The sequence below is a fragment of the Myotis daubentonii genome, chromosome 9, assembly GCF_963259705.1.
Source record: "Myotis daubentonii chromosome 9, mMyoDau2.1, whole genome shotgun sequence".
NCBI lineage: Eukaryota > Metazoa > Chordata > Mammalia > Chiroptera > Vespertilionidae > Myotis > Myotis daubentonii.
Genome location: NC_081848.1, coordinates 4,442,146 through 4,469,970, shown reverse-complemented (window position 1 = coordinate 4,469,970; position 27,825 = coordinate 4,442,146). Strand labels below are relative to the sequence as shown.

The 27,825-nt window shown below is 52.3% G+C and overlaps 1 protein-coding gene across 9 annotated transcripts in view; it reads right to left on the bottom strand.

Annotated features, from left to right (window-relative positions):
* PCSK7 (proprotein convertase subtilisin/kexin type 7) overlaps window positions 1-27,825 on the bottom strand; it is a 31,294-nt gene that overhangs the window by 1,371 nt on the left and 2,098 nt on the right. For 4 of the 9 annotated variants that reach the window (XM_059707783.1, XM_059707780.1, XM_059707778.1 and 1 more), the window contains 14 exons: window positions 26,965-27,444; window positions 25,313-25,447; window positions 24,573-24,738; window positions 23,342-23,432; window positions 22,384-22,507; window positions 21,881-22,019; window positions 19,246-19,346; window positions 16,667-16,834; window positions 16,167-16,274; window positions 15,221-15,323; window positions 1,916-2,072; window positions 1,351-1,445; window positions 300-393; window positions 37-154 (listed from right to left, as the gene is read on the bottom strand). In XM_059707783.1, the coding sequence (XP_059563766.1) occupies window positions 37-154; window positions 300-393; window positions 1,351-1,445; window positions 1,916-2,072; window positions 15,221-15,323; window positions 16,167-16,274; window positions 16,667-16,834; window positions 19,246-19,346; window positions 21,881-22,019; window positions 22,384-22,507; window positions 23,342-23,432; window positions 24,573-24,738; window positions 25,313-25,447; window positions 26,965-27,432 (2,067 nt within the window). In that variant the 5' untranslated portion in view covers window positions 27,433-27,444. Of the gene's footprint in view, window positions 1-36; window positions 155-299; window positions 394-1,061; window positions 1,160-1,350; window positions 1,446-1,915; window positions 2,073-15,220; window positions 15,324-16,166; window positions 16,275-16,666; window positions 16,835-19,245; window positions 19,347-21,880; window positions 22,020-22,383; window positions 22,508-23,341; window positions 23,433-24,572; window positions 24,739-25,312; window positions 25,448-26,964; window positions 27,445-27,825 lie in introns of those variants that run through there. The other 5 variants (XM_059707784.1, XM_059707781.1, XM_059707785.1 and 2 more) reach the window with 4 other exon arrangements.

Here is a 27,825-nt window from a genome sequence, read left to right as displayed (position 1 = left end):
CCCCGCCACCTCCAGTGTGAGGCTTAGCTCGAGCACCTTGAGGGTGTTAGGAGTGATGGTGTAACCAACTTCCTCGGGAATTTTGAGCCCAGGAGGGCAGGGCAGAGTGAAGCCGTCATGCAGGTATTTTCCACTCATGGCATCATCTAAGAGTCTGTGGAGAAGGAAAGACAGGCTGTCCAGTTGAACTTGGTCCCATCTGCCCGGCCGGGCCTCCCCCCTAGAGCTGAGTGGGAGGACACAGGATGGGTTTCCATAGAGGTGGAGTGCCTGAGCAGCCCCCTTCCCTCTGTACCTACCTCTGTCGGTCTCTGATGTCCACCGGACTCCACGCAGAGCCATACAGGGTCAGCTGCCATTGCCGGAGGGTGCCGGCCGGGAGCGCCTCATCTCCTAGGGCAGCAAGCGAGGTGGGCCATGAGCCGGGCCCTTGTCGGCCACACAGACAGCAGAGCTCCTGCCATGTGACAGGGCTTGGCCAAAGGAGCTGTCTCGTGTCCACTGAGCCCGGGGTTCTTCAGATCTGCCTCTCGGGGTCCCCTCGGGATGGAAGGGGTGGTGAAAGGTGGTACTCCAAAGCAGAGAAGTTTTGCCTCTCTCTCTTTTTTAATCCTCACCCGAGGACATTTTCCATTGATTTTTAGAAAGAGTGGAAGGGAGGGGGAGAGGCACAGAGAGAAACATTGATGTGAGAGAAACACATAGATTGGTTGCCTCCCGCAAGTGCCCATCGGGACCAGGGATTGAGCCTGCAACTGAGGCACATGCCCTTGACTGGAGTCGAACCTGGGACTCTTCGGTCCACAGGTCAACACTCTAACCACTGAGCAAAACTGGCTAGGGCTTGCCTTTGTCTCTCTCATATTTTGAGATTTCAGCTGTGGTTTTGCTTGGGAAAAAAAATCCTTCTACTAAATCAAGGGCTGAAACCACCAGTCTAGAGGACACCTACCTGGACTGGCAGGTGGGAGACTGGGCTCAATTTCCAGTCTCCTCCCTGCAGCGGTGACCTCCCACAACCACTGCACCCCTGGAGGTGGCCCGGTCTCCCCCCGGGTTACCTGCCTCGGGCTGGCGAAGGCAGGCTATGTGCCAAAGGGCTGGAAATGGGTGTCAACAAGGAGTCTCTGTCGCTCCCCTGAGGAAAGCAGACCAGCCACTGGGGAACACGAGAGTCAGCACAGAGGGCACGTGACACCAATGCCAGTTCTGGACGGGCTCTGCCTCTGGCCTGCCCAGCTGGCTCATGGCAGCCCGAGGCATCACACGGACCATGTCTGTGAGACCTGGGAGGCAGAGGGACCAGACGGCAGCCATGACAGCAGGGCCCGAGGGAGGGGGCAGGCTCACCTACATCCCTGACCACGAGTCTGTAAGGCCCTCGCGCCCTCTCCCCCCAGCAGCGCACAGTGGAGAAGGTCCAGTCCTCGAAGCCGCTGGGGTCCCTGGGGGAGAAGAGAGTGGAAAACCTGGAGGCGCGGAGGCACACCCTTTCTCACGGCGACAGCCCTGGAAGTGTGGCAGCTGTCGCCAGCTGTGAGGGAGGGTGCCTAGGGGTCCCCTGCCCCTGAGCTCAGGGGCCTCATGCCCGCGTGCTGTGGTGGGAGAGGCAGAGGTGGGCGAGCACAGGCGGGGCTGGCAGCTGGGGTTAGGGCTGCTTTCTCGGCGCTCAGGAGCTCCACCTGGTTCCCTCATTTGTGAAACGAGGTGGCAGAGGCGACCCCACATGGTCCTCGTGAGGACTGGAGGACACGGTGTGAAGTGCTGTGTCAGCACCGTAAGCACTCGCGTGAAGCCCTCCTGACCGGCTGCCAGCCGCCAAGGGCGCCATGGGCCCAGGACCTCGCCCGCGGCCAGGTCTCCTGCCCTGGGAGAGGCCCCGGCTGCCGAGGGCTCAGAGGCGGCGGGTACATACGAGTCCATGCTGCGGGGGGCGCCGATGAGGGACATCATGCCGCTGGGGCAGAAGAGCTGCAGCTCCAAGCTGCCACGACGCGGGTGAGTGATGGAGACCGTCACGGCCACGTGCTCCAAGGTCTGCAGCCCCGACATCTCCAGGTCCGTCCTGCTGACTGAAGGGGGTCAGGCTGGGCAGCTGGGAAGCCAGCCCCACAGACACTCCCACCTCACCCCGCACACGGGCTCATGCTCAGGAAGCCACACGGAGCACCCACGGCCACTCCGGGGCCTTGTGCGCCAGGTAAAGGGGCGGCGGTGGCGGCTTCACACTCTGGAGGCTAGTTGGGGGGACCACACAGAAGACACAATACAAGAACCAAACGGAGAACTGCACCAGTACTGCCTCCAGTTCAGGCCTGCGCCAGATGCTGGGGATGCAAAGCTAAGTCAGGCAGGTCTCTGCCCTCCACCGGCCAGTGGAAATGCTAGGGCGCGAGGCACGCATAACTAACACCAGAGCCCAGACGAGTGGGGGGTTCAGGCACACAGAGAAGGAAATGAATGCAGGTTGCTAGAGGGTATTCTAGAAGGGAAAATGGCATATGCAAAGGCAGAGGTAGAAATGGTTGTTTCATAAAGAATTAAAAAAAAACTACTTGAGAAAATAAACTTCAAGGAAACTGAATAAAGAACAAAAGCAAAAGGATATATCATGTGTGATTTCATCTATATAATGTTCACGTGTAACATAACTCGAGATGGAGACCAGGCATTAGGGGCAGGCCAGAGGGGACAGCGTGGCCCGGTGGGTGACATGAGGGAGTGCAGTGAGGATGGGACTGCTCTCCATTGTGGTTGTGGTATTGGTTATATAAGGCAACACGTGGTAGAACTGCATATGCACATACACGCACACACGAGTGCGTGTCTAACTGGTGAAATCTAGATAAGCTATAAGCCCTCTGGACTGTACCAGTGCCATTTTCCTGGTTTTGATAGTGTACTCTAATTATTTAAGACATTAACATATGGAAAGGGTAACTGGAATTTCCCTGAACATTTCTTTGCAACCTCCTATGAATCTAAAACTATTTTAAAGAAAAAGTTTTTTAAACAAACAAGCTGCTGAAGTAGAAGATGCAGTTGGAGATACTGAGAGTCTTTCTAAAGCACGTTTCCCCACCAGTGTGTCCTCAAGGCAGGGCGAGAGCGCCTGTTCGTGAACAGACACGAGGCGCTGAGGAGGGGCAAGGGACCCAAGACGAGAAGGGCTTTCAGAACTTAGTTTAAACAAGCGAGCTCTGTCACAGATGACTGAACAAGAATGGAGTTGTGTGCCCTAACCGGTTTGGCTCAGTGGACAGAGCGTCGGCCTGCGGACTGAAGGGTCCCAGGTTTGATTCCAGTCAAGGCATGTACCTTGGTTGGGGGCACATCCCCAGGAGGGGGCGTGCAGGAGGCAGCCGATCAATGTTTCTCTCTCATCTATGTTTCTAACTCTCTATCCCTCTCCTTCTCTCTGTAAAATATCAGTAAATATATTTTTTTAAACAAAGAATGGATTAAAAAAGAAGAAGAGTGGAGTTGTGTTTTTAAAAAAGTGCATAAGGAAGGTGACTCTTCAGAGCGCCGGGTAGGAGGAGTGGGAGTAGGAGGTGACAGGCCAGCTGAAGTCCCTGCCTTATCCTGGGGCTGAGGTGAGTGAGCAGGGAGAGCTATGACTGGAGAAGGAAGAGGAGAAAAGAGGCTGAGCCTCCGGGACACCGCTTTCTGTTTCCCGACATGCTGCGGCCCCCTCACTGCATTCCCGAGGAGCGCACCCCCGTTATCCCCTAGGACACCGTGGGAGTGGGGACTGCCTCCTTGATGCCATACTTCATGTTTCTTTACCTCCTCGGCTCCAAACACCTCTCTCCATCCCATGTCAGCACCCCTTCCCTGGGCCTCCCTCATTCTGAGTGCTTGGTAACTTTCATCGAAGCTTTTATTATATAAGCAACACAAATTAATTGAAGACAAATTAGAAAAGTGGTTGAGCAAAAATGAAAAAAAAAAAAGCTCCCCCAACTCTTGATAACATGTTGGCAAACATCTATCTAGACTTCTCTCTGTGTGTGTGTGTGAATTTCCTTCAGTTCCATCTGTAAACTTCAAAGCCAATGTCCCACCTCCTCGGAAAGCAACCTCTGTCCTTCCACCTTCCTCTCTCCCTCCTTGACCCTTCACTGTCTTGCTCTTCAAGGAATTTATCCAGCTCCTGCTCCTAACCAGCTGGGGCCCCGCAGCTCCTCTCCAACACCCTACGAACACTCTCAAGCTCCCTTCCTTTTCTTTGCCACTCACAGTAGCTATCTGGCAGAAATCCAAATTGGATCAGCCCAATTACCCATTTTCCTGGCTAGATTTTGCTTATGTCTTTTCTACTACAAATAAAAAACAAAAACTAATAAACCCTTCCTCAACTTCTCACTTCCTTCCATCTACTGTTAAGAGCTTGGACTCTGGTGTGGCTCAGTGTTGAGCATCGACCTATGCACCAGGAGGTCATGGGTTGATTGCCAGTCAGGGCACATGCCCAGGTTGCAGGCTCGATCCCCTGCAGGGGGTGTGCAGGAGGCAGCTGATTGATGTTGATGTTTCTCTCTTGACGTTTCTATCTCTCTCTCCCTCTCCTTTCTTCTGTCTCTCTCTCTCTCTCTAAAAATCAATAAAAACATATTTTTAAAAGGGAGAAAAAAATTTTTGGACTCGAGCCATCCAGCCTGAGTTTAAATCTCAGCTCTGCCATTACTAGCTGTGAGAATTAGACTAGTTTCCTTACCTGTGAAATGGGGGTAGTGACAGCACCTACTTCATAGAGTTGATAAATTAGTTAATATACACAAAGTAATTAGAATAGTACCTAGTAAATGTTAAGATTATAGAAGTATCAGATATTATGTTTTATTTGCTATTAGAACTTCTTTAAAAGGATGTCTATATTCACTATGTCTACTTCTTACCTTTCCATTCACCTTTACCATTTTTTTTTCTATTAAAAGAGTGTACATGATTTTAAAAGTAAACTGATTCTTTGAGAAATTTGAATATATTTGAATGTACCCACTGTGGTCTGGCCTCCACTGTTCCTTTTTCCTTTTAATTTCATTTCTTTTTTAAAATATATTTTTTATTGATTTCAGAGAGGAAGGGAGATGGAAGAGAGAGAGAGAGAAAGAGAGAGAGAGAGAGAAGCATCAATGATGAGAGAAAATCTTTGTTCGGCTGCCTCCTGCACACCCCACTGGGGATCGAGCATGCAACCCGGGCATGTGCCCTGACCGGGAATCGAACTGTGACTTGGTTCATAGCTCGATGTGCAACCACTGAGTCACAGCAGCTGGGCTCTTTGTCATTTTTTTAAATCCTCAACTGAGGATATTTTTCCATTGCTTTTTAGAGAATGGAAGGGAGAGAGGTGGGGGAGAGAGACAAAGAGAAACATCGATGTGAGAGACACATTGATTGGATGCCTCCCTTACGTGCCCTGAACTGGGCCGGGGGTCGAGCCTGCAACCCAGGTTCGTGCCCTTCACCGGGAATCAAACCCGAGACCCTTCAGTCTGCAGGCCAACACTCTAACCACTGAGCAAACCAGCTCAGGCAACAGTTTCTAATGATAAATCAGCGGCTATTTTATTGGGCCTCCCTTGTAAGTAAGGAGTCATTTTCCTCTTGCTGCTTTCAAGATTTTCTCCTTGTCTTCGACTTTCAGCATTTCACAATGACGTGTCTATGGATCTCTTTATATGGATCCTATTTGGAATCCAGTTCTTTGAGATCCCTGGGTGTGTAGGTGGTGTTCTTTAGTAAACCTGGGGAGTTTTCAGGCAGTTTTTTTGACTCTCTTTCTGCTCCTCTCTGTGCTTTCTTTCTGGTACTCCCATTACACATATATGGCTTCACTTAATGGTGTCCACCATTTCTCTAAGACTCTTCATCTTCTTCATTCTTTTTTCTCTGTTTTTCAGTTTGCATACCTATCAATCTATCTTCAAGTTCACTTATTCCTATTCTGCCAATTCATATCTGCTGTTGAATCCCTCTAGTGAATGTTTTAGTCACTTTTCAACTTCAGAATTTCTATTTGGTTTGTTTTTAATAATGTCTGTTTTTATTGATATTTTCTATTTGGTACAACATTATCATCAAATCTTTCCTTTTTTCTTTTGTTAATCCTCACCTGAGGATATTTTTTCCCTTGATTTTTAGAGAGATGAAAGGGAGGGGAAGGGGTAGAGAGGAAGGGGAGAGAGAGTGGGGAAGGGAGGGAGGGGAGAGAGAGAGAGAGAAACATCAACGTGAGAGACATATAAATTGATTGCCTCCTACACATGCCCTGACCGGGGATGGGGACTGAACCTGCAACCTAGGTATGTGAGGTATGTGCCCTTAACCAGGAATCAAACCCATTGGCCAATACTCTAACCACTGAGCAAAGCCGGCCAGGGCTCAAATCTTTCTTTACTTACTCAATCATGGCTTCTCTTATCTCTCCATTACATGCTTGTAATGGCTACTTTAAAGTCTTTTTCTAATAAATGCAAGATCTGGCCACTCTCACAGGCAGTGTTGTCAACCAAGAGTCCTACAATCCAGCAATTATCCTTCAAAGACCAAAGCAAAATAGATACTTCTGGATAAACAAGGACTGAAAGAACTTGTTGCCAGCAGACCCACCTTATAAGAAATGCTAAATGAAGTTCTTTAAGCTGAAAGGAAATGGTCCCAGTTGGCAACTCAAATCCAAAGGAAAAAAAACACACCAGTAAATGTAATTGTGTTCTTATAGAAGACAGTTTAAGTGAATAGTACCTCCTTCTCTTAACTGATTTAAAAAGCAATTATAGCCTGGCTGGTGTGGCTCTCAGGTTGAGCGTCAACCTATGAACTAGGAGGTCACAGTTCAATTCCCAGTCAGGGCACATGCCCGTGGTTGCGGGCTTGATCCCCAGTAGGGGGTGTGCAGGAGGCAGCTGATCAAGATTCTCTCTCATCATTGATGTTTCTATCTCTCTCCCTCTCCCCTCCTCTCTGAAATCAATAAAAATATATTGAATGAGAAGAAGCAATTACATACAATTGGTATACAATGTACATAGGAATGTGCTATACTTGCAACAACAGCACAGGAAAGCTGAGTGGGAGCGTGGCTGTATTGGGCTAAGAAAATGGTGACACATGGTAAAGTAGGCACCACGGTGTATTACTGTGTTTGTAGCCACAGATGTGATATTTATTTACTTATTTTTTCATGTATAGGCGCAATGTCACAGGAAGACCACCGTATTCTGCCACCCGTGAGGAGTCAGCCCAAGTTGCTGTTACAGAGGAGCCATTCTTCAGGCGCGCTGCTCTCTCCACACCCAAGCACAGATGTAGTATTTGTAACACACCAAAGAAGTGGGTAAAGAAAACAGAGCTACATGGGAGTAACAAACCTGAAGAAGATTCTGCTTTTACCATGTTTATATAAAACCTAGAGTAGCCACGGCGGGGGCGAGACTGGGTCTGGAGTGCTTATGACGTGAAAGAGAAGTTCCCTACCCACTTCTGGCACCTTTGTCCTCCACTCCCCAGGAGCAAACACCTTTTATTGCTTTTGGTTGTTTCCTTCTGGGATCTACCTTCATGTTTCTAAGTAAAAAGCATGTATGGCTATTTCATGGTTTATCAATAAAGGCATTGATTGTTGACTTTTGGTTACAGCAGATAAGGACTTAACTTCAAGCCCACGTATTCTCCCTACCTTGCTCGCTCCTCTGCCTCCTCAAGGTAATTACATCACAGCTTTTGGTTAGAGCAATATTTTGTTTACCACACAATGACCTTAAAAATACCAGAATATGGGATTGAGTCAAGTATGTACAATGATGACATGTCATTTCCTAACTAATTTGCTGTTTTCCCCTCTAGAGTTAATAACTGACCTGTCTTTTGAACTTAAATTCACGTCCCTACCGTTACTTCTTGCCAAACTTCACAAAAGAACCATTTAACTCCTCTGGATACTATTCTTCAAATGAACACACAAGTCAGAGGCTCCTCAATACCACCTTCCCACTGGAGGTCTCTCTCTGGACCCTTCTGCCCGGCTCCACCTGCTGCATGGCTGTTGGGCTGGCACTTCCTCTGCCTCCCACTCACCTTCGCTTCCTCTCTGCACCCTCTCCCTTTCTCCCCACCCACGCCCTCCCTTGCTTGCGTTCCTTCCTTTCTAACCTTTTCTTTTCTTGGTTCCCTCTTCACTGCTGAGGAGCACATCTCCTAGCGCTTCCAGACCAATGGAGCATGAGAAGACTTACCCGTCTGAAAACATCCTTCCTTATGCTGCCTTCCCGTATGGTTATTAGTTAGGCTGGGTTTATCGACTGGAAAAAATTTTCCTCACAATCTGGGAGGCGTTTGGAGCATCTCTCGAACAGCCAGTGACCCTATTATCTCTAAAAGCCTGTCGGAAGCTCTAACCACGGGTGGATCTTTCCACTCAGCGGGCTTCCTTAGTGAACTGGATTGGGCAGGACTGCTTCACGGAGGGGCCCACATATCGGTATCTGTGTGTCTTTTGAAAAGGGATCATTCCATTTTTCTTTGTGTGTGTGTGTGTTAATCTCACCCAAGGATATTTTCCCATTGATTCTTAGGGAGAGTGGAAGAGAGAGGGAAAGACAGAAACATTGATGTGAGAGAAACACATCGATTGGTTGCCTCCTGCACATGCCCTGACCAGGGCCCAGGCCGGGGAGGAGCCTGCAACCAAGGTACGTGCCCTTGACCGGGATCCAACTGGGGACTCTGGTCCACAAGCCGACGCTCTATCCACTGAGTTAAACCGGCCAGGGCGATCATTCCATTTTTCCAGAGAGGAAGTTTCCAGTCTCCTGGCTGCCAGTGCTCTGGGATCTGAGCAGCTGCTGGGTGGCAAGGGTCTGCCTCTCTGGGTCTCACCCCTGGGGCTCCTCTTCCCCTCTCTGTACTTCCTGTCTTTCACTGCACCTGGGTCCCTGGCTGAGGAGAACGAACTTCCCAACTCCTGCCCAGATAAGGAAGGGCTAAGGATGGGAGTAGGTCCTGGGAGTCTTCCTCTTGACCGGTCCCTGTTTTCAGTCTCACGCCTCATCTCTGTCCTCTGTGGTGCACGGGCCTCTAAGTCCGTCCTGTGCCTTTGGGGTTCTGCAGTGTGAAGGGCTTGTTTCTTAGCATCGCCCTTGCAGGTATTTTGCTACACGATTTCCTTAGCCCTGCTCACTTCTCCATTCACTTCCATCTTCCAAAAATGTGATGCAATATCTTATTTGCTGTGGTCTCCCCTCTCCTTCTCTTTGTCCTTGTGCTTATGCCATTTTTATTCCTGTATTCTTATTTTGGTGAGGTTTTGGGAGAAAGCAGAGATAAAAGCATGTGTTCAATTTGCCATCTTTAACCAGAAATCTCCTGTCCCACTAATTATTCCACCAGCTGCGGTCCAGCTCCTGCCCTTCTGAGCGCACTCAAACAGCACGTCCTCGTGGCCTCGCTGATGAGCCAGGGACACCTTCCGCCCTGTCCACGCCCTCTCAGCACCACTGTCCTCGATGCCTGTAACACCACCCTCCTGACCTTCCTCCCACTCCCAGGCAATTTCTTGTCAGTTGTCTTCTTCAGAGGCTCCTGGTCCTTTTTTATCCTCATCTATCCGCCAACCCTGGGAACCTCACTCTTCCCAGACTTTTTGCTTCCCTTTTTATGCTGGTGACTCCCAAATCATCACCTTATTCTTTCAATTGTTTCCTGGATATAACCTTTAGGTGACACACAGGAGCCTAAAGCACAGCGGAGCCAAAATCCCTGCCGGTGCTTTACACGCCACCGCCCTTGCCGGATCTGTTCTTCCTCCTGGATCCCTAGTACCACTTGCTGGCATCACCATCTAACCAGTTGCCCAAGCTAAAAACTTGGAAATCATTTGATTTATATATTGAAAAATATATAAAATAGTTATATAAATATATATGCGACATATAAATTTTCATTCTAGGAAACTTCAAACATATTTAAGAGTAGAACGGATGGTCTCAACGCTCTCTGGCTGATCTTGCTTCATCGGTGATCCCCACTGCTCCCCTTCCCAGGTTCTTCTAATGGACCCATAAGTCTCCTATCATTTCATCAGTGAGGAGTTAGCAGGCAGCTCTGAAAGCTGAGGCCGTGGGGTCTCTCTGACTGCTCTCTCCCTTAGCGCTAACATTCACTGCTGACAATTTATCTCAAAGGCTCCCCTCAGACTTCAAGACACACTGGCCACTGGCCACAGGCCTGCTGCCTGCACTTTCCGATCTCCCTCTGCCCTCACTCCCTGCTCTGCAGCCACCACAGGACCTGCAGTTCCCCGGAGATCCCATCGGCTGCGCGTGTCACCCCGGCTGCCCCCCCGTCCCTTCACCACCTCCTCTCCCAGCTAGTCTGTATCCTGACGCTTGTCATCGTGACTGTGGTGCCTCTGACACCCCCCACCGCATGGACTCTCTTCCCTCCCAGGCTGGGAGCTCTCTGAGGCAGGAACCATGTCTGACTTCTGAATCACTGAAATGTCATACAGTGCCTGGGACGAGGTAGATCTCACTTATTTGTAGGGCGAATGAACCAATTAAGGACATGTCAGGGAAATAAATGAAAGGTTAAATTGCAGAAGAGAGGGCAGGTGAAGACCTGGGGAGAGGCAAGGGACACATAGGGACTGAAAACTCCAGAGCCGCCGAAACCGGTTTGGCTCAGTGGATAGAGCGTCGGCCTGTGGACTGAAGGGTCCCAGGTTCGATTCCGGTCAAGGGCATGTACCTGGGTTGCGGGCACATCCCCAGTGGGAGATGTGCAGGAGGCAGCTGATCGATGTTTCTCTCTCATCGATGTTTCTAGCTCTCTATCTTTCTTCCTTCCTCTCTGTAATAAATCAATAATATATATATATATATAAAAAGAAAACTTAAAAAGAAAAGAAAAGAAAACTCCAGAGCCTAAAGTTTGGGAGGCTAGGGAACAGTAATAGCAAGAACAATAATGGGAGAAACTTGAAAAGCAGGCTTGCTTTCCAGAGGTGATAAGGAAATCAGCAATTTCGTTCATGTTAACGTCATGTATTGGTGGACTAGCCAATAGCACAGTGACTTAGGAATGGAAAAAGGAAGGGAAACAGCCATAGCATAGGGAGGAGAGCGTGAGTACATAGAAGGGCTGTCAAAAGTAAATGACAGCATCACGGCATGAAAGGGAAAGGGCCCCAAAGAGCCCTGTGAGTGCTTGTCTGTGAGCATGTGCGCACTGGGCATTTCTTCTTTTTTTTATATTTTTATTGATTTCAGAGAGGAAGGGAGAGGGAGAGAGAGAAACATCAATGATGAGGGAGAATCATGGATTCGCTGCCTCCTGCACGCCCCACACTGGGGATCGAGCCCACAACCTGGGCATGTGCCCTGACTGGGAAGTGAACTGTGACCTCCTAGTTCAGTGGTTCTCAACCTGTGGGTCGCGACCCCGTTGGGGGTTGAATAACCCTTTCACAGGGGTCGCCTAAGACCATCCTGCATATCAGATATTTACATTACGATTCATAACAGTAGCAACATTACAGTTATGAAGTAGCAATAAAAAATAATTTTATGGTTGGGTCACAACATGAGGAACTGTATTTAAAGGGCCAGAAGGTTGAGAACCACTGTCCTAGTTCATAGGTCAATGCTCAACCACTGACCCATACCAGCCAGGCCAGGCATTTCTTATTGGTCCATACAGGGACTGGGTGGTTCTTATTGGTCCATACAGGGACTGGGTGGTTCTTACTGGTCCATACAGGGACTGGGTGGTTCCTATTGGTCTATACAGGGACTGGGTGGTTCTTACTGGTCCATACAGGGACTGGGTGGTTCTTATTGGTCTATACAGGGACCGGGTGGTTCTTATTGGTCTATACAGGGACCCGGTGGCCATGTGTGTGAGAACACTAGAATTAAATGGTTAATACATTAAATGAGTTAATACGTAGAACGGAGGTTGGCACATAGAAAGCACTCAGGTCTTGGTGGGTCATCATATTATTTGGCCTTTGGTAACAAGGGTGTTTTTCAACTCTTACCCTCCGACCAGAAGATCCCAGGGCTTTCTTTGCCCAGGATCTTGGGGAAGCTGTGAAGACGCCTATCCTCCCTGGATCCGAAGAGATCAGAAGAGATTTCGCTCTAGGATTCCTGTGTGAGTGGCGGCAGCTGAAGTCCTGAGCCAGCTGCCCTGTCGCGAAGAAATGCTAGGAGGACCAGGAACCTGGGGTGAGCCCAGAGGCGCTCGTGGCTGGGAGAGTGGGACAAGCAAACAGGAAAACAAGTACCCTGGGCAGAGCTCTGAGAAGAGGCCATGGAGCAAGGAGTTCATGGACGGTGGGGACACAGAGGGGCTGCCACAAGGGCCTCATTAATAGGGTCACAGCAACAGGTCGAAGGATGAGCTCTGAGCCAGCCCTGGGGTCCAACCAGGAGAAGATGAGGTGATGAAGCGAAGCGTCAGTGGTCGAGAGAAGGTGTGACACGAGCAGCAATGGCTTTAGATAGTTCCTTTGTAAAGGTGACAGGCTGAAGGGTGGTGGGGACCTTAATGACCTTAATGTGTTTCCTGACAGGTGAGCGAGGATGGGTGAAGGCAGGAGGAGGCATCCGTGGAGAGGGAGGAGGTGGAGAAGGGAAGGAACAGGACTCCCTGCCCAGGCAGAGGGCTAACACACACTCAGACCGCCAGTAAGGATCACAGGTAAGGGCAAGTGGTGCTCAGACACCTTCTGTGAACACACACAGACTCTCTTGTGCTGTAGACAATCCCCCTGAGCCCCACTCTCTCCTCCTCTCTAGTGGAGAGCTCAGAGGAATCCGATCTAAAGGAACCCAGGGCCCCATCCCTTCCGTGTCCTCCTGCCAATGGGAAGAAATAGAAACCTGTCTTGCTCTACAGCTGCACTGCCCAATAAGGTAGCCACTAGCCACACGGCTATTTGAATTTAATTATGATAAAGTTGTTCTTCAGTCCCATTAGCCACATTTCAAATGTTTAATAGCCTCCTGGGGCCAGTGGCCACGGAGCTCAGCACAGAGAACATGCCATCACTGCACAGGGACCATCAACACCACGGAGCTCAGCACAGAGAACATGCCATCACTGCACAGGGACCATCAACACCACGGAGCTCAGCACAGAGAACATGCCATCACTGCACAGGGACCATCGACACCACGGAGCTCAGCACAGAGAACATGCCATCACTGCACAGGGACCATCAACACCACGGAGCTCAGCACAGAGAACATGCCATCACTGCACAGGGACCATCAACACCACGGAGCTCAGCACAGAGAACATGCCATCACTGCACAGGGACCATCAACACCACGGAGCTCAGCACAGAGAACATGCCATCACTGCACAGGGACCATCGACACCACGGAGCTCAGCACAGAGAACATGCCATCACTGCTCCAGAGTCTTCGAGGCATTTCCCCTCCCTTCTACTTTGTCCTGTTCAGCTCCCTGCGTGCCAGAAGAGTCCCTCTCCAGCCCTCACACGGAATCACTGGATCTTGGTGGAAAGACCTCAGTGGGGCTCCAGGGAAGAGCCTTCCTGACAGTCTAGGCCAGTGATGGTGAACCTTTCGAGCGCGGTGTGTCAGCATTTTGAAAAACCCTAATTTAACTCTGGTGCCGTGTCACACATAGAAATTTTTTGATATTTGCAACCATAGTAAAACAAAGATTTATATTTTTGATATTAACTTTATATATTTAAATGCCATTTAACAAAGAAAAATCAACCAAAAAAATGAGTTCGCGTGTCACCTCTGACACGCGTGTCATAGGTTCGCCATCACTGGTCTAGGACTAACTTGCTCAACGTTCTATTAACCGGACATACTTCCTTCCGCCTCCTAGGACATACAGACGTGTGTCTGCTGTTGTCTCCTCAGGCTACTCAATCCCCACAGATGGGGTGACACCCTGCAGAGCTCAGACACTAGCCGAATCCTGCTGGCGGCCCTCCATGCTGACAACAGGCTCCACCAGCCCTATGTCCAGGGTCTGCACGTTCCGACTTCGTCCTCTCTCCACTCCCCACCTCCAGTCTCCTCTGCCCATGACAACCTGGTCTTTTGTGCTCCCTAACGACAGACAAGCAGTCGCCAGGGGAGCCTGTCAGGCATGCTGGGCCACAGCCCTGGGTAGTGGGAGCAGAGATGACAAAGCTGGAAAGGACCCCGACCCTTCCCAAAGTCAACCCCTCACCTGACAGATGTAACTATGGGCTACTGTGTTACCGAAGTGACAGGGAGCAGTCCTGGGGCGGGAGTTAAAGGGCACCACACCACCTCCAAGCCACACGAGTGTCCAAGACAAAGCCTGGGCTCCCATGGGCTGCTCCCGAACTGCCCACCCTGCCCGATGCCTCATGCCCGTTCCAAGGTCCCTTTTAGGAAACATGCAGAGAACGGCACCCACGGACAAGGTCAGGGAGACTGGACTCCTCCCAGGGACACCTCCCCCGCGGGCTGCTGCCTGACCCTCCTTTTGGGGCTCCCCTCGGCCGCTCATCCTCTCGTAGTTGCTCTGGGTGGATCACTTCCTGTGAGTCCGGGGTTTGAGTTTGGGCACAGCACATGACATGCTCCACTCTCCACAGAAAATAGCCAATATCTGTCAAATTCCTCAAGGGACAAGGACGTCCCCGAGGAGCTGGAGTTGGAGGCGTCCCGTGGGAACTCTGGGAAAGGGCAGACACTCTCTCCTGGGAGGCGCCCAACCTGTGCCCCACACCAACCACTGACTGACAGCCCTGGGGATGGTGAGACGGAGGCGGGTCAGAGGGCAACCACAGCTCAGGGAGACCGTTCTCCTGTCACCCCCCGCAGGCCCCGCGGCTCGCTCTGACTAGCCAGGGTTGAGAATCAAAGAAATCTCAACTCCTTCACTTCATCCCAAGGCCACTGGGATGCCGAGAGCTGCCTGGCAAGTTCTCAGCTTGGAACGCAAAGGAACATCTTTCAACCCGTGCCTCATCTCCAGGCCCAACCCCGCTCCCCTCAGCCTTTCCCCTCAGCCGCTCAGCAGCTCCTCTCCTCTCCCAGCGACTCAGCAGCAGCAACATGCCCTAAAATGGCCATGGACACCACAGGTTTGGCTGAAGCTCAGCTCCTGAAGGAAGGGGTAGAGCCCAGGGAGGGTGAGTTCCCCACCGCCCTGGCCCAGGATTAACCCCCTTCTGTGGACTACTCACCATTCCACAGCACCTCCAGGGAGCGGGGGGACAGCGGGATCGCCTTGTTCTCCTTTAACACAGGGCTGACGTAGGATGCTAAGTAGGGGACAGATGTCCAGATCTGTTAAAGGAAAAGGGGGGACGGTGGATGAACAAACAAGACTGGACTCACTCTCTCCTCCATTGATCTTCAGGGCCCAGCTCTCTCTCTCTTTCCTGTCCTCATCACCTTCTTTCATTCCTGAGGCTCCTGCTCCCTATGGCACCGAATCCAGAGCCGGAGGAAAGGGGTGTCCAGGTGGAAGATGAGAACCAGAGCACTGCGTCCCAAGGTGTACCCAGGTCCCAGCACTCCCTACAAATGCTCTGGAAACTTCAATGAACATGCTGAGCCTGCTTCCTCATTAGTAAAATGGGTGTCAGCTGGGATGAAGGTACATGAATGAATGAACATTTACTCAGCACTTACAACGTGCCAGGCAATGGTGTCCAGGGTGGCGAACACCCGGCCTGCGGGCCATATAAGGCCCATGATATCATAAGGCATTAGGGGTGAGGTAATTAAATATTTGATCAAATATAGTAGAATAATTTTTTAATATGTATATTTTATTTCAGAGAGGAAGGAGAGAGAGAGAGAGAAACATCAATGATGAGAGAGAATCATTGATGAGCTGCCTCCTGCACGCCTCCCACCGGGTATCAAGCCCACAACCCAGGCATGTGCTCTTGACCGGAATGGAACCTGGGACCCTTTAGCCTGCAGGCCAACGCTCTATCCACTGAGCCAAAGCGGCTAGGGCAGCAGGCTAATTTTAAGTTGATAATTTTGTATGGCCCATGAATAATGTTATAAATATCCACGTAGCCCTTGGCAGAAGAAAGGTTCCCCACCCCTGGTTAGGCAGTCAGCCCCTCCCTTGGTCATTCCATGTGGCTCCCTGCCCTGCCAACACCTATTCACCTTGGCTGCGTTAACGAGTCTCCAAGCCTTGAGCAGGCCGAATCCGTGCTGGTGGCTATGGCTGAAGCCTGCCTCGTTGGTGACCCAGTCTGCACGGCGATCCTCGTACTGAGGACAGAGGTCCCGATTAGTCCCCTGGATTTCCAAAATGGTCTCAACACCCAGCTCTGGCCTCCCCGCTCACCCTGCTGCTGCTCCAATCCTGACTCTCCCACTAAAGCTACTGGTTATGGGTCCCCAAGGAAAGCTGCCCCATGATGTCACCACCCCAACGGCCTGCTTCCAGAGAGGGAGCCAGGAGTCAGGCTCCAGTGAGGAAGCCCAGCCAGAGCTCTGCTCTGCAGGTAAAATGGCATCATCAGAAATCGGTACCAAGGAGTTGAGGTCTCTGGTGACGGACTCCCCACCCATTCTATACACATGGGACTCTGAAAGGGATTTGGCATCTAACACCCGGAACCTGGAGCCAGAACTTGGGGGTCTGCCTGGTGGCATCTCACCTGGGTGGCTGTGAAGACAATGATGTGCTGGACATCACGCCAGGTGAGGCAGGGCCGCACCTGCAGCATGAGGGCTATCATGCCGGCTGCCAGAGGGGCTGCGGCTGAGGTGCCTGTGTGGCCCTCAGTGCAGCCTGTGCCCTTCTGAAGGTCCCAGTCAGTGGTCACCTGGGCAGTGGGACAGGAAGGCACTGGGTTAGACTGCGCTCACAGCACTGTGGACGGCAGGGTACAGCCTGGCCCATCCTTTGGGAGAGCTGAGTCTTTGACCAGCGGGAGGCTGCTAGCAGGTCCCGGCGAAGGAGACCTCAGTGCTCTGGGCCTCACAAGGACTCTCAGGAGGGCAAATCCAATTGCAGAGGGACTTAGCGGGGCTGGTTGTAAGGAAGGAGGTGGAGGCGTGCGAGGCCTATGTGCCGGGGACAGTGTGCTGACTCCTGCTGCTCCAACGATCCAATCCCAAATTCCCCATCCCAGCCCCCACTCCCAAGCCTCCAGACAGAGGAAGTGGGCAGGAGCTCCTGGGCCCGGCTGGAGCTGGGACAACAGTGACGGCACCATTCAAGGAAATCCAACTTGGCGGCTTGGCGATAGGAGCTGCAGTGACATCAGTGCGAACAAAGCGAGTGTGTTCCCAGGGAAAGAGGTCACCCCCTGCCCACCCACAGGCTTGGGGTGGAGCCCGTGTCTACACTGCCTGCTGGCTGGTGGAAACTGACAGGACAAGCTGCCTCGCTACTCTGGGCCTGGTGCCTCAGGACGGCTTTTAGGAGCCCCTTCTCTCCCTTTGGTGCGAGTGGGAGGTGGGAGAGGGCGTGGGGAGGGGAGGGCTTCCTGTGGAGGGAGAGATGGCATCTGCCTGGCTCAAGCTCTTTCTCTGCTGCAATGGATCCTGGAACCACACAGGGGTGAGCTGAGGAGGCCCTGAGAATCTCCGAGATATGGCACGTTGGGTCTAGCACACTGTCAAGACCAGAGAATTTTCTTCTTCCAACCCTCTCTTCTGGGTCAGATACCAGAGTCCTAGCTTCTGCTAAGAGCTGCCCTTTCTCCACTGTACTCACTGCTTCCCTCCCAGCAATTAGAGCAGCTGCCAGGAGGTGTAATTTTCACCCAGACGCCGCGCACTCCCAGAAGGAAAGGAAGAAACTCCCAAGTTGTCCTCAATGAGTGGGAGGCCTGCTCTGTGCCAGGGAGCAGACGGATTGTTTCCTGTTAAGGAAACAGCCTCACAGTCTAGTGTGTGGCTGAGGTCTGGGAACTTGCCGCGGTGGCAGGAGGCCCAGGCAGCCAGAGAAAAGTCCAGGGAAGTGCCCTGGGCAGCCAAGTGGTGGTGGCATGTGCCTCCACAGCCTGCCCTCAAGGAAGACAGCTCCGCCAAGCTGCTCACTGACCAGGCACTGGCAACGGGAGCCTTCCAAGGCAAAGACATCCCAAAGATGGAAACTCGGCAAAACACCCTCTCTCTTCACTTCTGGACAAGTTACAGTTCTGATGGAAGGTGGAGGTGGGGTAAGAAGTGGAGCTGAGTTAGGAGGACCCAAGTCCTACCCCTCAGAACAGACTGATGATGATGCCTGGGAGCTCTACTGGTGGTGGTGGTGGGGGGGGGGGACTGGAGGGGAGGTGGGGGGGTGGGATGAGTGGTTCTGGAGAGTTCTGCCAGGGCACCAAGAGCACAGTATGTTCCTGCTCTTGTTCTGAGCCCAGTCTGGCCTGGTGGGGGGAAGCCGTGCACCCAGACGCTGAGCAAAGCCTCTCTTGCTCTTTTACTTTAGTCCACTCCCTCTTCTCTTCTCCCCAGGGCACAAAGAGGGGGTCAACTGACCCAGAGCCTTGGAACATTGTGTTAACCAGAATCATTTACTGGCAAAACAAAACTTCAGTTTTGGAAAGGGAATCTAGCACAGCAGGAGACCTCCCACCGGGCCAGGGAAATCTGATACCCTGGCTGCAGCCCAGCTCAGGCCAGGCAGCCCTTCCCCTTTATTCCCTCCTGGGCAGGGAGCTCTGGGAAGACTTGGCATAAGACCTGGGCCAGCCAGGCACAGGCACTGGACCCTGAACCCTGTAAAGGCGCCCAGAGCTCCAGGCTCCACTCTCTCGCTCTCTCCAAGCTCGCGTTGCTATGGCCCCAGTTCCAGGCCGAGGGAAGAGCTCTCTCTTGGGCCCACAGGAGTCCCTGACTCCTTATCCTGCGGGTCCCAGAAACACAACCACTACTTACTCCGGGGAATGAAGGTGCCAGGAGCAGGTAAACACCAGAACGAACAGTGTTTACATAAAGGCTGGAAAACAACGGAACGATTTTTTAAGCCCGCAAAAATTAGCCAAAGCCCAAATTCTACCAAAGAAAGGCACTTCAAAGAAGTTCTGTCATCAATGTGACAGTCCTCTCAGAGTACATAAACTTAACTTGTAAGTTAAAATTTAGAGATAAAAACCATTTTCCCAGATTATCCGAGCCTCAGCTCTGCCCTCCAGCAATGGCCCCTCAGTCTCAGGTCTGCGAGGGAAGACGCGGCTGAGCACAGGATGGGGGTGCAGGGTTATGGGACAGGGGCCGCGGGGGCACATACAATGCTCCGGAGCATCTTGTCCCCGCCGCTGAAGGTGACCGCCAGCATGGACGCACACTCCTCGGCGTAGAATGGCATCCGTCCGTCCTCATCCACAGCACCTGTGGGCAGGGCAGGGACGGGGGCTGAGACAAAAGCCTGGTCATAGTAGAGTTACCTTTGAGTTACCAGTTGGAGGGGGTCCTGAGTTTGAAAAATGATTCAGTGGCCCAAGGGCCTCGGAGTGCCACACTCCTCACCTGAACAGGCCCGTCAAGTGGCAGAGGGTGTTCTGTGCCCTAAATACCGTTCTCCCAGCTGGCTCACCCTAGGGCACCACCGGGGACATCCCCTCTGTAGCCCCTCATGCACTCACACACTCATTCTCCTCAGCCTTCAGTGTCAACGGTGAGTCACACACACGTGAGGGGTCTGGGCCACGCGGAAAAGGACGGTCTGATCTCACGAAGCCTAAAGTCAGGGCGTCAGCCGGGTAAGAACAAAGTACCACAGGGCGGGCAATGCTGTGGTGGGAGCACAGGCTGAGGCAGGAGGCAGGTGGGCCATGGGAAGACGGCAGAACAGAAGCCTAACCAGCTGTGGTGGGTGCAGGCGGCCGGTTGTTTCCGATACTGGGCTGAGAGCGTTGTCAGGGCATGGCGACTTCCAGAGAAGCGCGAGAGCAGGTTGAGAGCCTCTTCACTCTCTGACCCACAGGGAAGGTCCTGCTCACACTCAGACACACAGATGATGGGGTTTCCCAGGATACATTCCCCTCACCAGTGATTCACACACACACACACACACACACACACACACACACACCAAGTCCCCTCATCACAGAGTGACACACACACCAGGATACAGTCCCCTCACCACAGAGTGACACACACACCAGGATACAGTCCCTTCACCACAGACACACACACCAGGATGCAGTCCCCACACCACAGAGTGACACACATACCAGGATACAGTCCCCTCACCACAGACACACACACACCAGGATGCAGTCCCCTCACCACAGACTGACACACACACCAGGATACAGTCCCCTCACCACAGACTGACACACACACCAGGATACAGTCCCCTCACCACAGAGTGACACACACACCAGGATACAGTCCCCTCACCACAGAGTGACACACAAACCAGGATGCAGTCCCCTCACCACAGACACACACACACCAGGATACAGTCCCCTCACCACAGACACACACACACCAGGATGCAGTCCTCTCACCACAGAGTGACACACACACCAGGATACAGTCCCCTCACCACAGAGTGACACACACACCAGGATACAGTCCCCTCACCACAGAGTGACACACACACCAGGATACAGTCCCCTCACCACAGACACACAGACCAGGATACAGTCCCTTCACCACAGAGTGACACACACACCAGGATACAGTCCCTTCACCACAGACACACACACACCAGGATGCAGTCCTCTCACCACAGACACACACACACCAGGATACAGTCCCTTCACCACAGAGTGACACACACACCAGGATACAGTCCCCTCACCACAGGCTGACACACACACCAGGATACAGTCCCCTCACCACAGACACACACACACCAGGATGCAGTTCCCTCACCACAGACTGACACACACACCAGGATACAGTCCCTTCACCACAGAGTGACACACACACCAGGATACAGTCCCTTCACCACAGACACACACACACCAGGATGCAGTCCTCTCACCACAGACACACACACACCAGGATACAGTCCCTTCACCACAGAGTGACACACACACCAGGATACAGTCCCCTCACCACAGGCTGACACACACACCAGGATACAGTCCCCTCACCACAGACACACACACACCAGGATGCAGTTCCCTCACCACAGACTGACACACACACCAGGATACAGTCCCTTCACCACAGAGTGACACACACACCAGGATACAGTCCCTTCACCACAGACACACACACACCAGGATGCAGTCCTCTCACCACAGACACACACACACCAGGATACAGTCCCTTCACCACAGAGTGACACACACACCAGGATACAGTCCCCTCACCACAGGCTGACACACACACCAGGATACAGTCCCCTCACCACAGACACACACACACCAGGATGCAGTTCCCTCACCACAGACTGACACACACACCAGGATACAGTCCCTTCACCACAGAGCGACACACACACCAGGATACAGTCCCCTCACCACAGAGTGACACACAAACCAGGATGCAGTCCCCTCACCACAGACACACACACACCAGGATACAGTCCCCTCACCACAGACACACACACACCAGGATGCAGTTCCCTCACCACAGAGTGACACACACACCAGGATACAGTCCCCTCACCACAGACACACACACACCAGGATGCAGTCCTCTCACCACAGACTGACACACACACCAGGATGCAGTCCCCTCACCACAGACACACACACACCAGGATGCAGTCCCCTCACCACAGACTGACACACACACCAGGATGCAGTCCCCTCACCACAGACACACACACCAGGATACAGTCCCCTCAACACAGACTGACACACACCAGGATACAGTCCCCTCACCACAGACTGACACACACCAGGATACAGTCCCCTCACCACAGGCACATGCACACGCACAGGGAAGCAGAGGGTTGCTACCTATGGTGACCGTGTAGATGGAGTTGGCGTAGCCGTCATAGTTGCAGTTGTCGTTGTGCTGGCCGCCATTGCCACTCGCCACCACAAAAATGCTCCCGAAGCCCTGGCGGCCAGCGATCACCCCATGCTGCAAGGCGGCCTGAGGAGCAAGAAGCCCGGCAATCAGGTGGGAAACTCAGACCTCCTCCTTCCCTACTAGCTGCCCTGTCCTCCCCCCCAGAACGGCGCACAGCCCAGCGGCACTGGGCCAGGGAAGGGGGTTACGGTGGACACAAGAAGAGGAGGCACCTGGTAGTTAAACAGTTGCTGTTGGATGCACTCTGTTCATCCGAGAGGGGAGGCCAGAAATGGGGAGTCATCTGAAAGCCTATTCTATTTCTCTCAAAACCTGTGACCGCCCTGCCCCACCCCTCCCCAGTTAGGAGTGCTGTTCCGAAAGGGGGTGGCCGGGTCAGATGGCACAGGCCTAGCCCTGCAGATGGGGTGGGGTGAGAGGGAGCGACCTGCAGTGTCCTACAACTGAACGGAGAGTGTGCCCTGGGTCTCCTCCAGGCTTCCTGTAGGTCAGGTACCTTTCCAAGCTGATGAGGGCCATCCACTGTCTTCCCGTCATCATCTGGGCCCCAGCTGTGGAGAAACACCAGAGGGAGAGCCGGAGCCAGGCTGTGGCACCCTCCCAGGCCCCCAGGCTCGGCTGCCACCCCTGCCTGGGCTCCCACTCTCCTCTCAAGGTTCCTGTTCAGGCCTCCCATGATGCAAGGTCAGAAGGGTCGCAGGTTCAGCCCCCATTCCAAAGTGCAAGAGAGAAGTATGTGCTGAGGTTCTTTCCCTTAGAAACTTTCCCAATTGAGGACTACTTTAACCTGCTCCTAAAAATCCCTTCTTAGGTCCCAGGAAGCAGGAGACAGGACATCATGGACAGGGACAGGGGGCACCCTCTCCTGATTTGGGATCTATGACTAGGCCTGACGGAAGAGCACCTACAGGACTCTATTCCTTCTCCAAGAGGAAATGACACTGTGGATGCCATGGATTTACGGAGGTACTGGCTAGGGAGAACAGGTGTCCTCAGTGCCATGGGGCGGCCCAATCTGCTTCTCCTTAATCTCACCCGACCCCACCAAAACCACAACCTGAAGCTGCAGGTGTGCTTGTGTGCAGGGCAAGGGGACTGGTGCTGGGGAGAGGAAAGCCCACTTGCTCCCAGAGACCAATGAGCTTATAAACAGCTGGTGCACTCCTCATGTGGCAACCTGATGATTGGGGTGACATGAGGCTGAAGACTAAGAACCCAGTGGCTAGGGATCTGGAGAAATGAGGGCAATGGGCTGATAGGCTGAACCCACGGAGGAGACCCCTGCTGGAACCTGCCGGTGTCGGCTCATATTGCTGTTCTTTTGTTGGAGAATTAGTCTCAGGTGTCCAAGCCTCTGGCCTCTCACCTGTGCCTGGCTGTCTCACCTGCAACTGTAGATGTCATTGATCTGATAGTGCTTGTTGAACGCCACAGCCTCCATGCTGTCTGTCAGGGGTCCATCTAGTAACCGGATACCTAGGCAGCAAAGGCCACATTAGCTCTTCAAGAATGCTCGTCCCGAGATGGGGACCTAGAGGGTGGGGAGCCATATGTGGACAGTTACTTTTACCCCTAAGTGTGCTTGTGTTCTTTATACCATGTGTATGTACCTATCCTGAAATACTTTTTAAATATAATGCTAAATCTTAGACTTTAAGGATCATGGGATCTGATGGGAAAGGCATAGGGTAGAATGTAGGTAGCCAAGTTTCCCTATTTGCATCCTTAATCATGTAAAACACGGGTGTGGTGCTTGACACATAGAAGGTGCTCAATAAAAGGTACCCGTTACCATCCACTACTCCCATGTATGCCTAATTTCACCTCTACAATGGGTGGTCACGTCCTGGTGACGATGTAGGGACCAATGGTGCTTTCAGAAGGGATTTGGACCCTGAAGGCTTCTTGCTCCCCCTGTAGTCTCATTTACAGAGGGCTGCTGCCCTCTGCTGGAGTGTAGGGGGAACACACCCAATTTACTGGGTTCTAAGCATTTATGAGGATCTTGGAGAGGGCTTCCTCATTCATTCCCTTCACCCTCTGCTTGATGGACAAAGCCCGAGAGGTGAAGGAGCCACAGAACCACCCCGGAGTGGAGGCCAGGGCTTCTCAGACCTCTTGAAAGGATGGAGAGCATTCAGCGACCATCAGAAGGGTTGCGAGCTTGGGAACTGGAGAGCTGGGAGAGGAGCCTCCACAGACACATGGGGTCAAGGAGGAAGGGCAAATGAGAAGGTGCTTGGTAAATTGCAAATACAAGTATAGCACAGATAAGTAAAGGAGGTATCATTGTAATGAGTTGGGGTACAACCAAGATCAGAAAAAGGGAAGAGGCAACTGAGTAGGTGGGACTGGCCTCCATCCCGCATCAAGAGCATTCCCACATTTAGCTTTTTTATATGGCGGGGTTTGCTGCTAAATGCATGCCTAAAACACCGCTGCATTGAAAAAAATACCAGTGAACTGATTCGTCCTATAGACCTTTATTTTAAGCTTACCCTTTGTTCTATGCCGTGTGTGTTGAGGGTAGGACAGGCAGTACACAGCCAGGGGCTGGGGTAGGGAATGAAGACTGCTATCACAGGGGAGACCAACTGAGGCTAGACTGGAAGGTACCTGCTATGCGGCTCCCATATGCCACTCCCACTGCGCAGAAGCTGTTGTTAGGCACCGCAGCAATCTCTCCCGCACATCGAGTGCCATGATGGTTGCCATTCTCCTCATCCGGGTGGGGCATGGGGTCAGGGTCATTAGAGTTGAGGTCATAGCTGCCCTCAGGGCTCTGAAACATTGTGCGGGAGCAACATGTGGTCACTCACTGGTTCTAAGAGGTCAGATCTTAGAGCTCAGAGAGAGAGGGGACTTTGGGCTCCAACTCAGGGCAGCAAGACCATCTCTCTCTGAAAACCACATGGGCTACAAGATAAGAGGCAGGACCCCGGGGCAAAACTGAGAAGTGCCACCATTCGTAGGAAACTTCTCTCTTGTCCATTATAGAAATGTGCGCAGAACGCTGCCCCACCGCTTGGAAACCTGGGATAACAACGATGTAGGGCTACCCAAAGGCCAGGGTTAGAGGAGGTGCTGGAGAGGGTAACTGCCCAGGGCTCTGCTCCTTCTTCCCGGGCAGGGAGCTGACCCCGGCAGTATCACCTGGGACCCGCTCCCTTACTGAGATAGAGCCACTCCATGTCTTAACTGCCAGTCTGGAGTGCTGGCTGGGGAAGGAGAAGATGAACACCATCCCATCAGGCCCTTTTGTTTGGCTCTTAGACCTCTAAGAAAGGGGACGAGCTTGAGGCAATACGAAGGAGGTGAGAAATGGGGGTGGGAGGGGTCACCCCTGGGCCACTCACATAGTTGGGTGCAATATCCTGGATGGTGTGTTCCACTCCGTCATCCACTACCACCACAGTCACCCCTCGCCCCGTCACGTTGCGTTCCCATACACCTGTCACGTTGATGTCCCTGCCGGGGCTCCGCCGGTTATTCTGCAGGACAGACAGGGTCAGGAACTGTGTCAGAGCCTTGGGAATCCAGGGACAGAGGCACAGCCCCAGCGATGCACAGTGAAGCTAGCGGCCCCTTTCTCCTCTTGGCTGCCATCGAAGAGCCAGAAAGAGTTTGTGTACCAATAGGTCCAGGTGGGGGCGGAGTCAAGGAGGGACAAGTGAAAGCTTTGCCACCACCTAGGTCTCCAGGAAAGGGTGGCAGCATTCATGGGCAATAAAGATGAATGGTAGGGTGGGGGTGGGGCAGGCTAGAAGGGGTCACTGGGGGAAATAGGGGACATATGTAATACTTTCAATAATAAAGATTTAAAAAATATAGATGAGCTGAAACCGGTTTGGCTCAGTGGATAGAGTGTCGGCCTGCGGACTGAAAGGTCCCAGGTTCGATTCCGGTCAAGGGCATGTACCTGGGTTGCGGGCATATCCCCAGTAGGAGATGTGCAGGAGGCAGCTGATCGATGTTTCTCTCTCATTGATGTTTCTAACTCTCTATCTCTCTCCCTTCCTCTCTGTAAAAAATCAATAAAATATATTTTTTAAAAATATAGATGAAATGGTGGCTAGGCTTAAGGTTGGCTAGTACAATAACTATGCTCCATAATGTATATTATGTTAACACTAGAGGCCCAGTGCACGAATTTGTGCACGGGTGGGGTCCCTCGGCCTGGCCGGTAATCGGGGCTGATGGGGGGGGCGGCCTGCTGGGGGAAGGGACCCATGGGAGGTTGGCCCCAGCAGCAAGCTAACCAACGGCCGATTCCATAAGGAATCGGGCTCCCTCCTCCCTCCTGTCTGGGTCCGAGGTGCGGGTGAACCAGATTTGGGGCTGCCAGGGTCATTCCAGTTGTTAGGTCCTAACGGTCGCTTAGGCTTTTATATATATAGATTATATAATGTTAGTAGTTAACACTATAAAGTGTTGATCATGTGTTAGGGACACACGTGTTAATTCATTTATCCTTACTGCCTCTACAAGAGGTACTTTTAAAATCTCCCATTTATAGAGAAGGAAACTGAGGCCCAGAGAGGTTAGGCAGCTCGCCCAAAGGCACATTCTAGTAAGTGACAGAGCTGGAACTTGGGCCCAGGCAGCCTGGCCCCAGCACCCAGGCCCTGACCACTGCAGCCCACTGGCTCTCTAGAGATGAGCACAGGGAAGATGGCGCCCGAGGAAGAAACACCACCGAAGCCCACAGACTCTCTCTCCAGGCAAGCTGGAAAGTCATACAGGCAGCGTTCACTAAAGAACCGGATAGCCCTGGTCGGGTAGCTCAGTTGGTTAGTGTTGTCCAGATACATCAAGGTGGTGTTTAGATCCCTGGTCAGGGCACATACGAGAGTCAACCGATGAATGCATAAATAAACAAAACAACATACTGATATTTCTCTCTCTCAAATCAATAAAATAAATGATGTAATTAATTGCTATTTTTAAAAGAGAATTGGATATCCAGAACCTACCCATCTGAAGCTGGAAACTGTAGGGCTGGACTTACCAGGTGCCACTGCTGTGGGTATTTGGGGTCATTGAAGTGGACGCTGCGCTTGGCTCGCTTTAGCAGCTTCTGCTCTGAGTGCCAGTGCACAGCTTCATGTCTGGCTAACACGGCCTCCGCCCGCTGCCGGATGGCCTCTACCTGCTGGTCTGACTGGTGCCCAGCTGGTTGGACAAAGAGGTAGTGCCCCTGGAGCTCCCCGATGCGCCCAGCATTCACCAGTCCTGCTGCCTGGGCCAAGGCATCTGCCTTTTGCTCCAGAGTCTCCTCCTGCCCCTTGCCTTCCAGGTTGCCCAGATGTACAGCCCAACTCAGCGCCCCTGGGCTCTGGGCCTCAGGCCCACCTGTCCCTGCCAGGCCCATGACCCAGGGAACCAGTAAGAAGAGTCCAGCTAATTCCAGCCAGAGGCAAGTGGGCAGGCCCAGAGGGGCATCCAAATGTGGCACTTTCTGCCTCCCCTTCCGCATCAGAACAGTAGGCTGCAAAGAGAAAGGACATGGGAGATCAGAGAGCTGAGAACTGCAGCACCTCAGAGGGGACGGAGCCATCAGGGCACAACTGGAAACCCCAATCTGCTCCTTTCTAATGAGGAAGCATGTGATCCCCTCTTTGTATTCAAATTTATCTCAACCAACAGGGATAGGCGCCCAGGTGGAGTGTTGGCCAGTACTAGGCCCAGAGAGCACCTCCACGGCGCAATGGACCAATGCCCGCCTCACTAGGTAACCAAGCAGCACGCCCAGTGCTAACAGGCTCCACGCTGCTGTTTCCCAGTGTTGCCATCAAAAGGGCTCAAAAGTCCTATCACTCCCACCAAGTACTGGCGGAATCATGGCTGTTCTTTAGAAGAGACCCTCCTC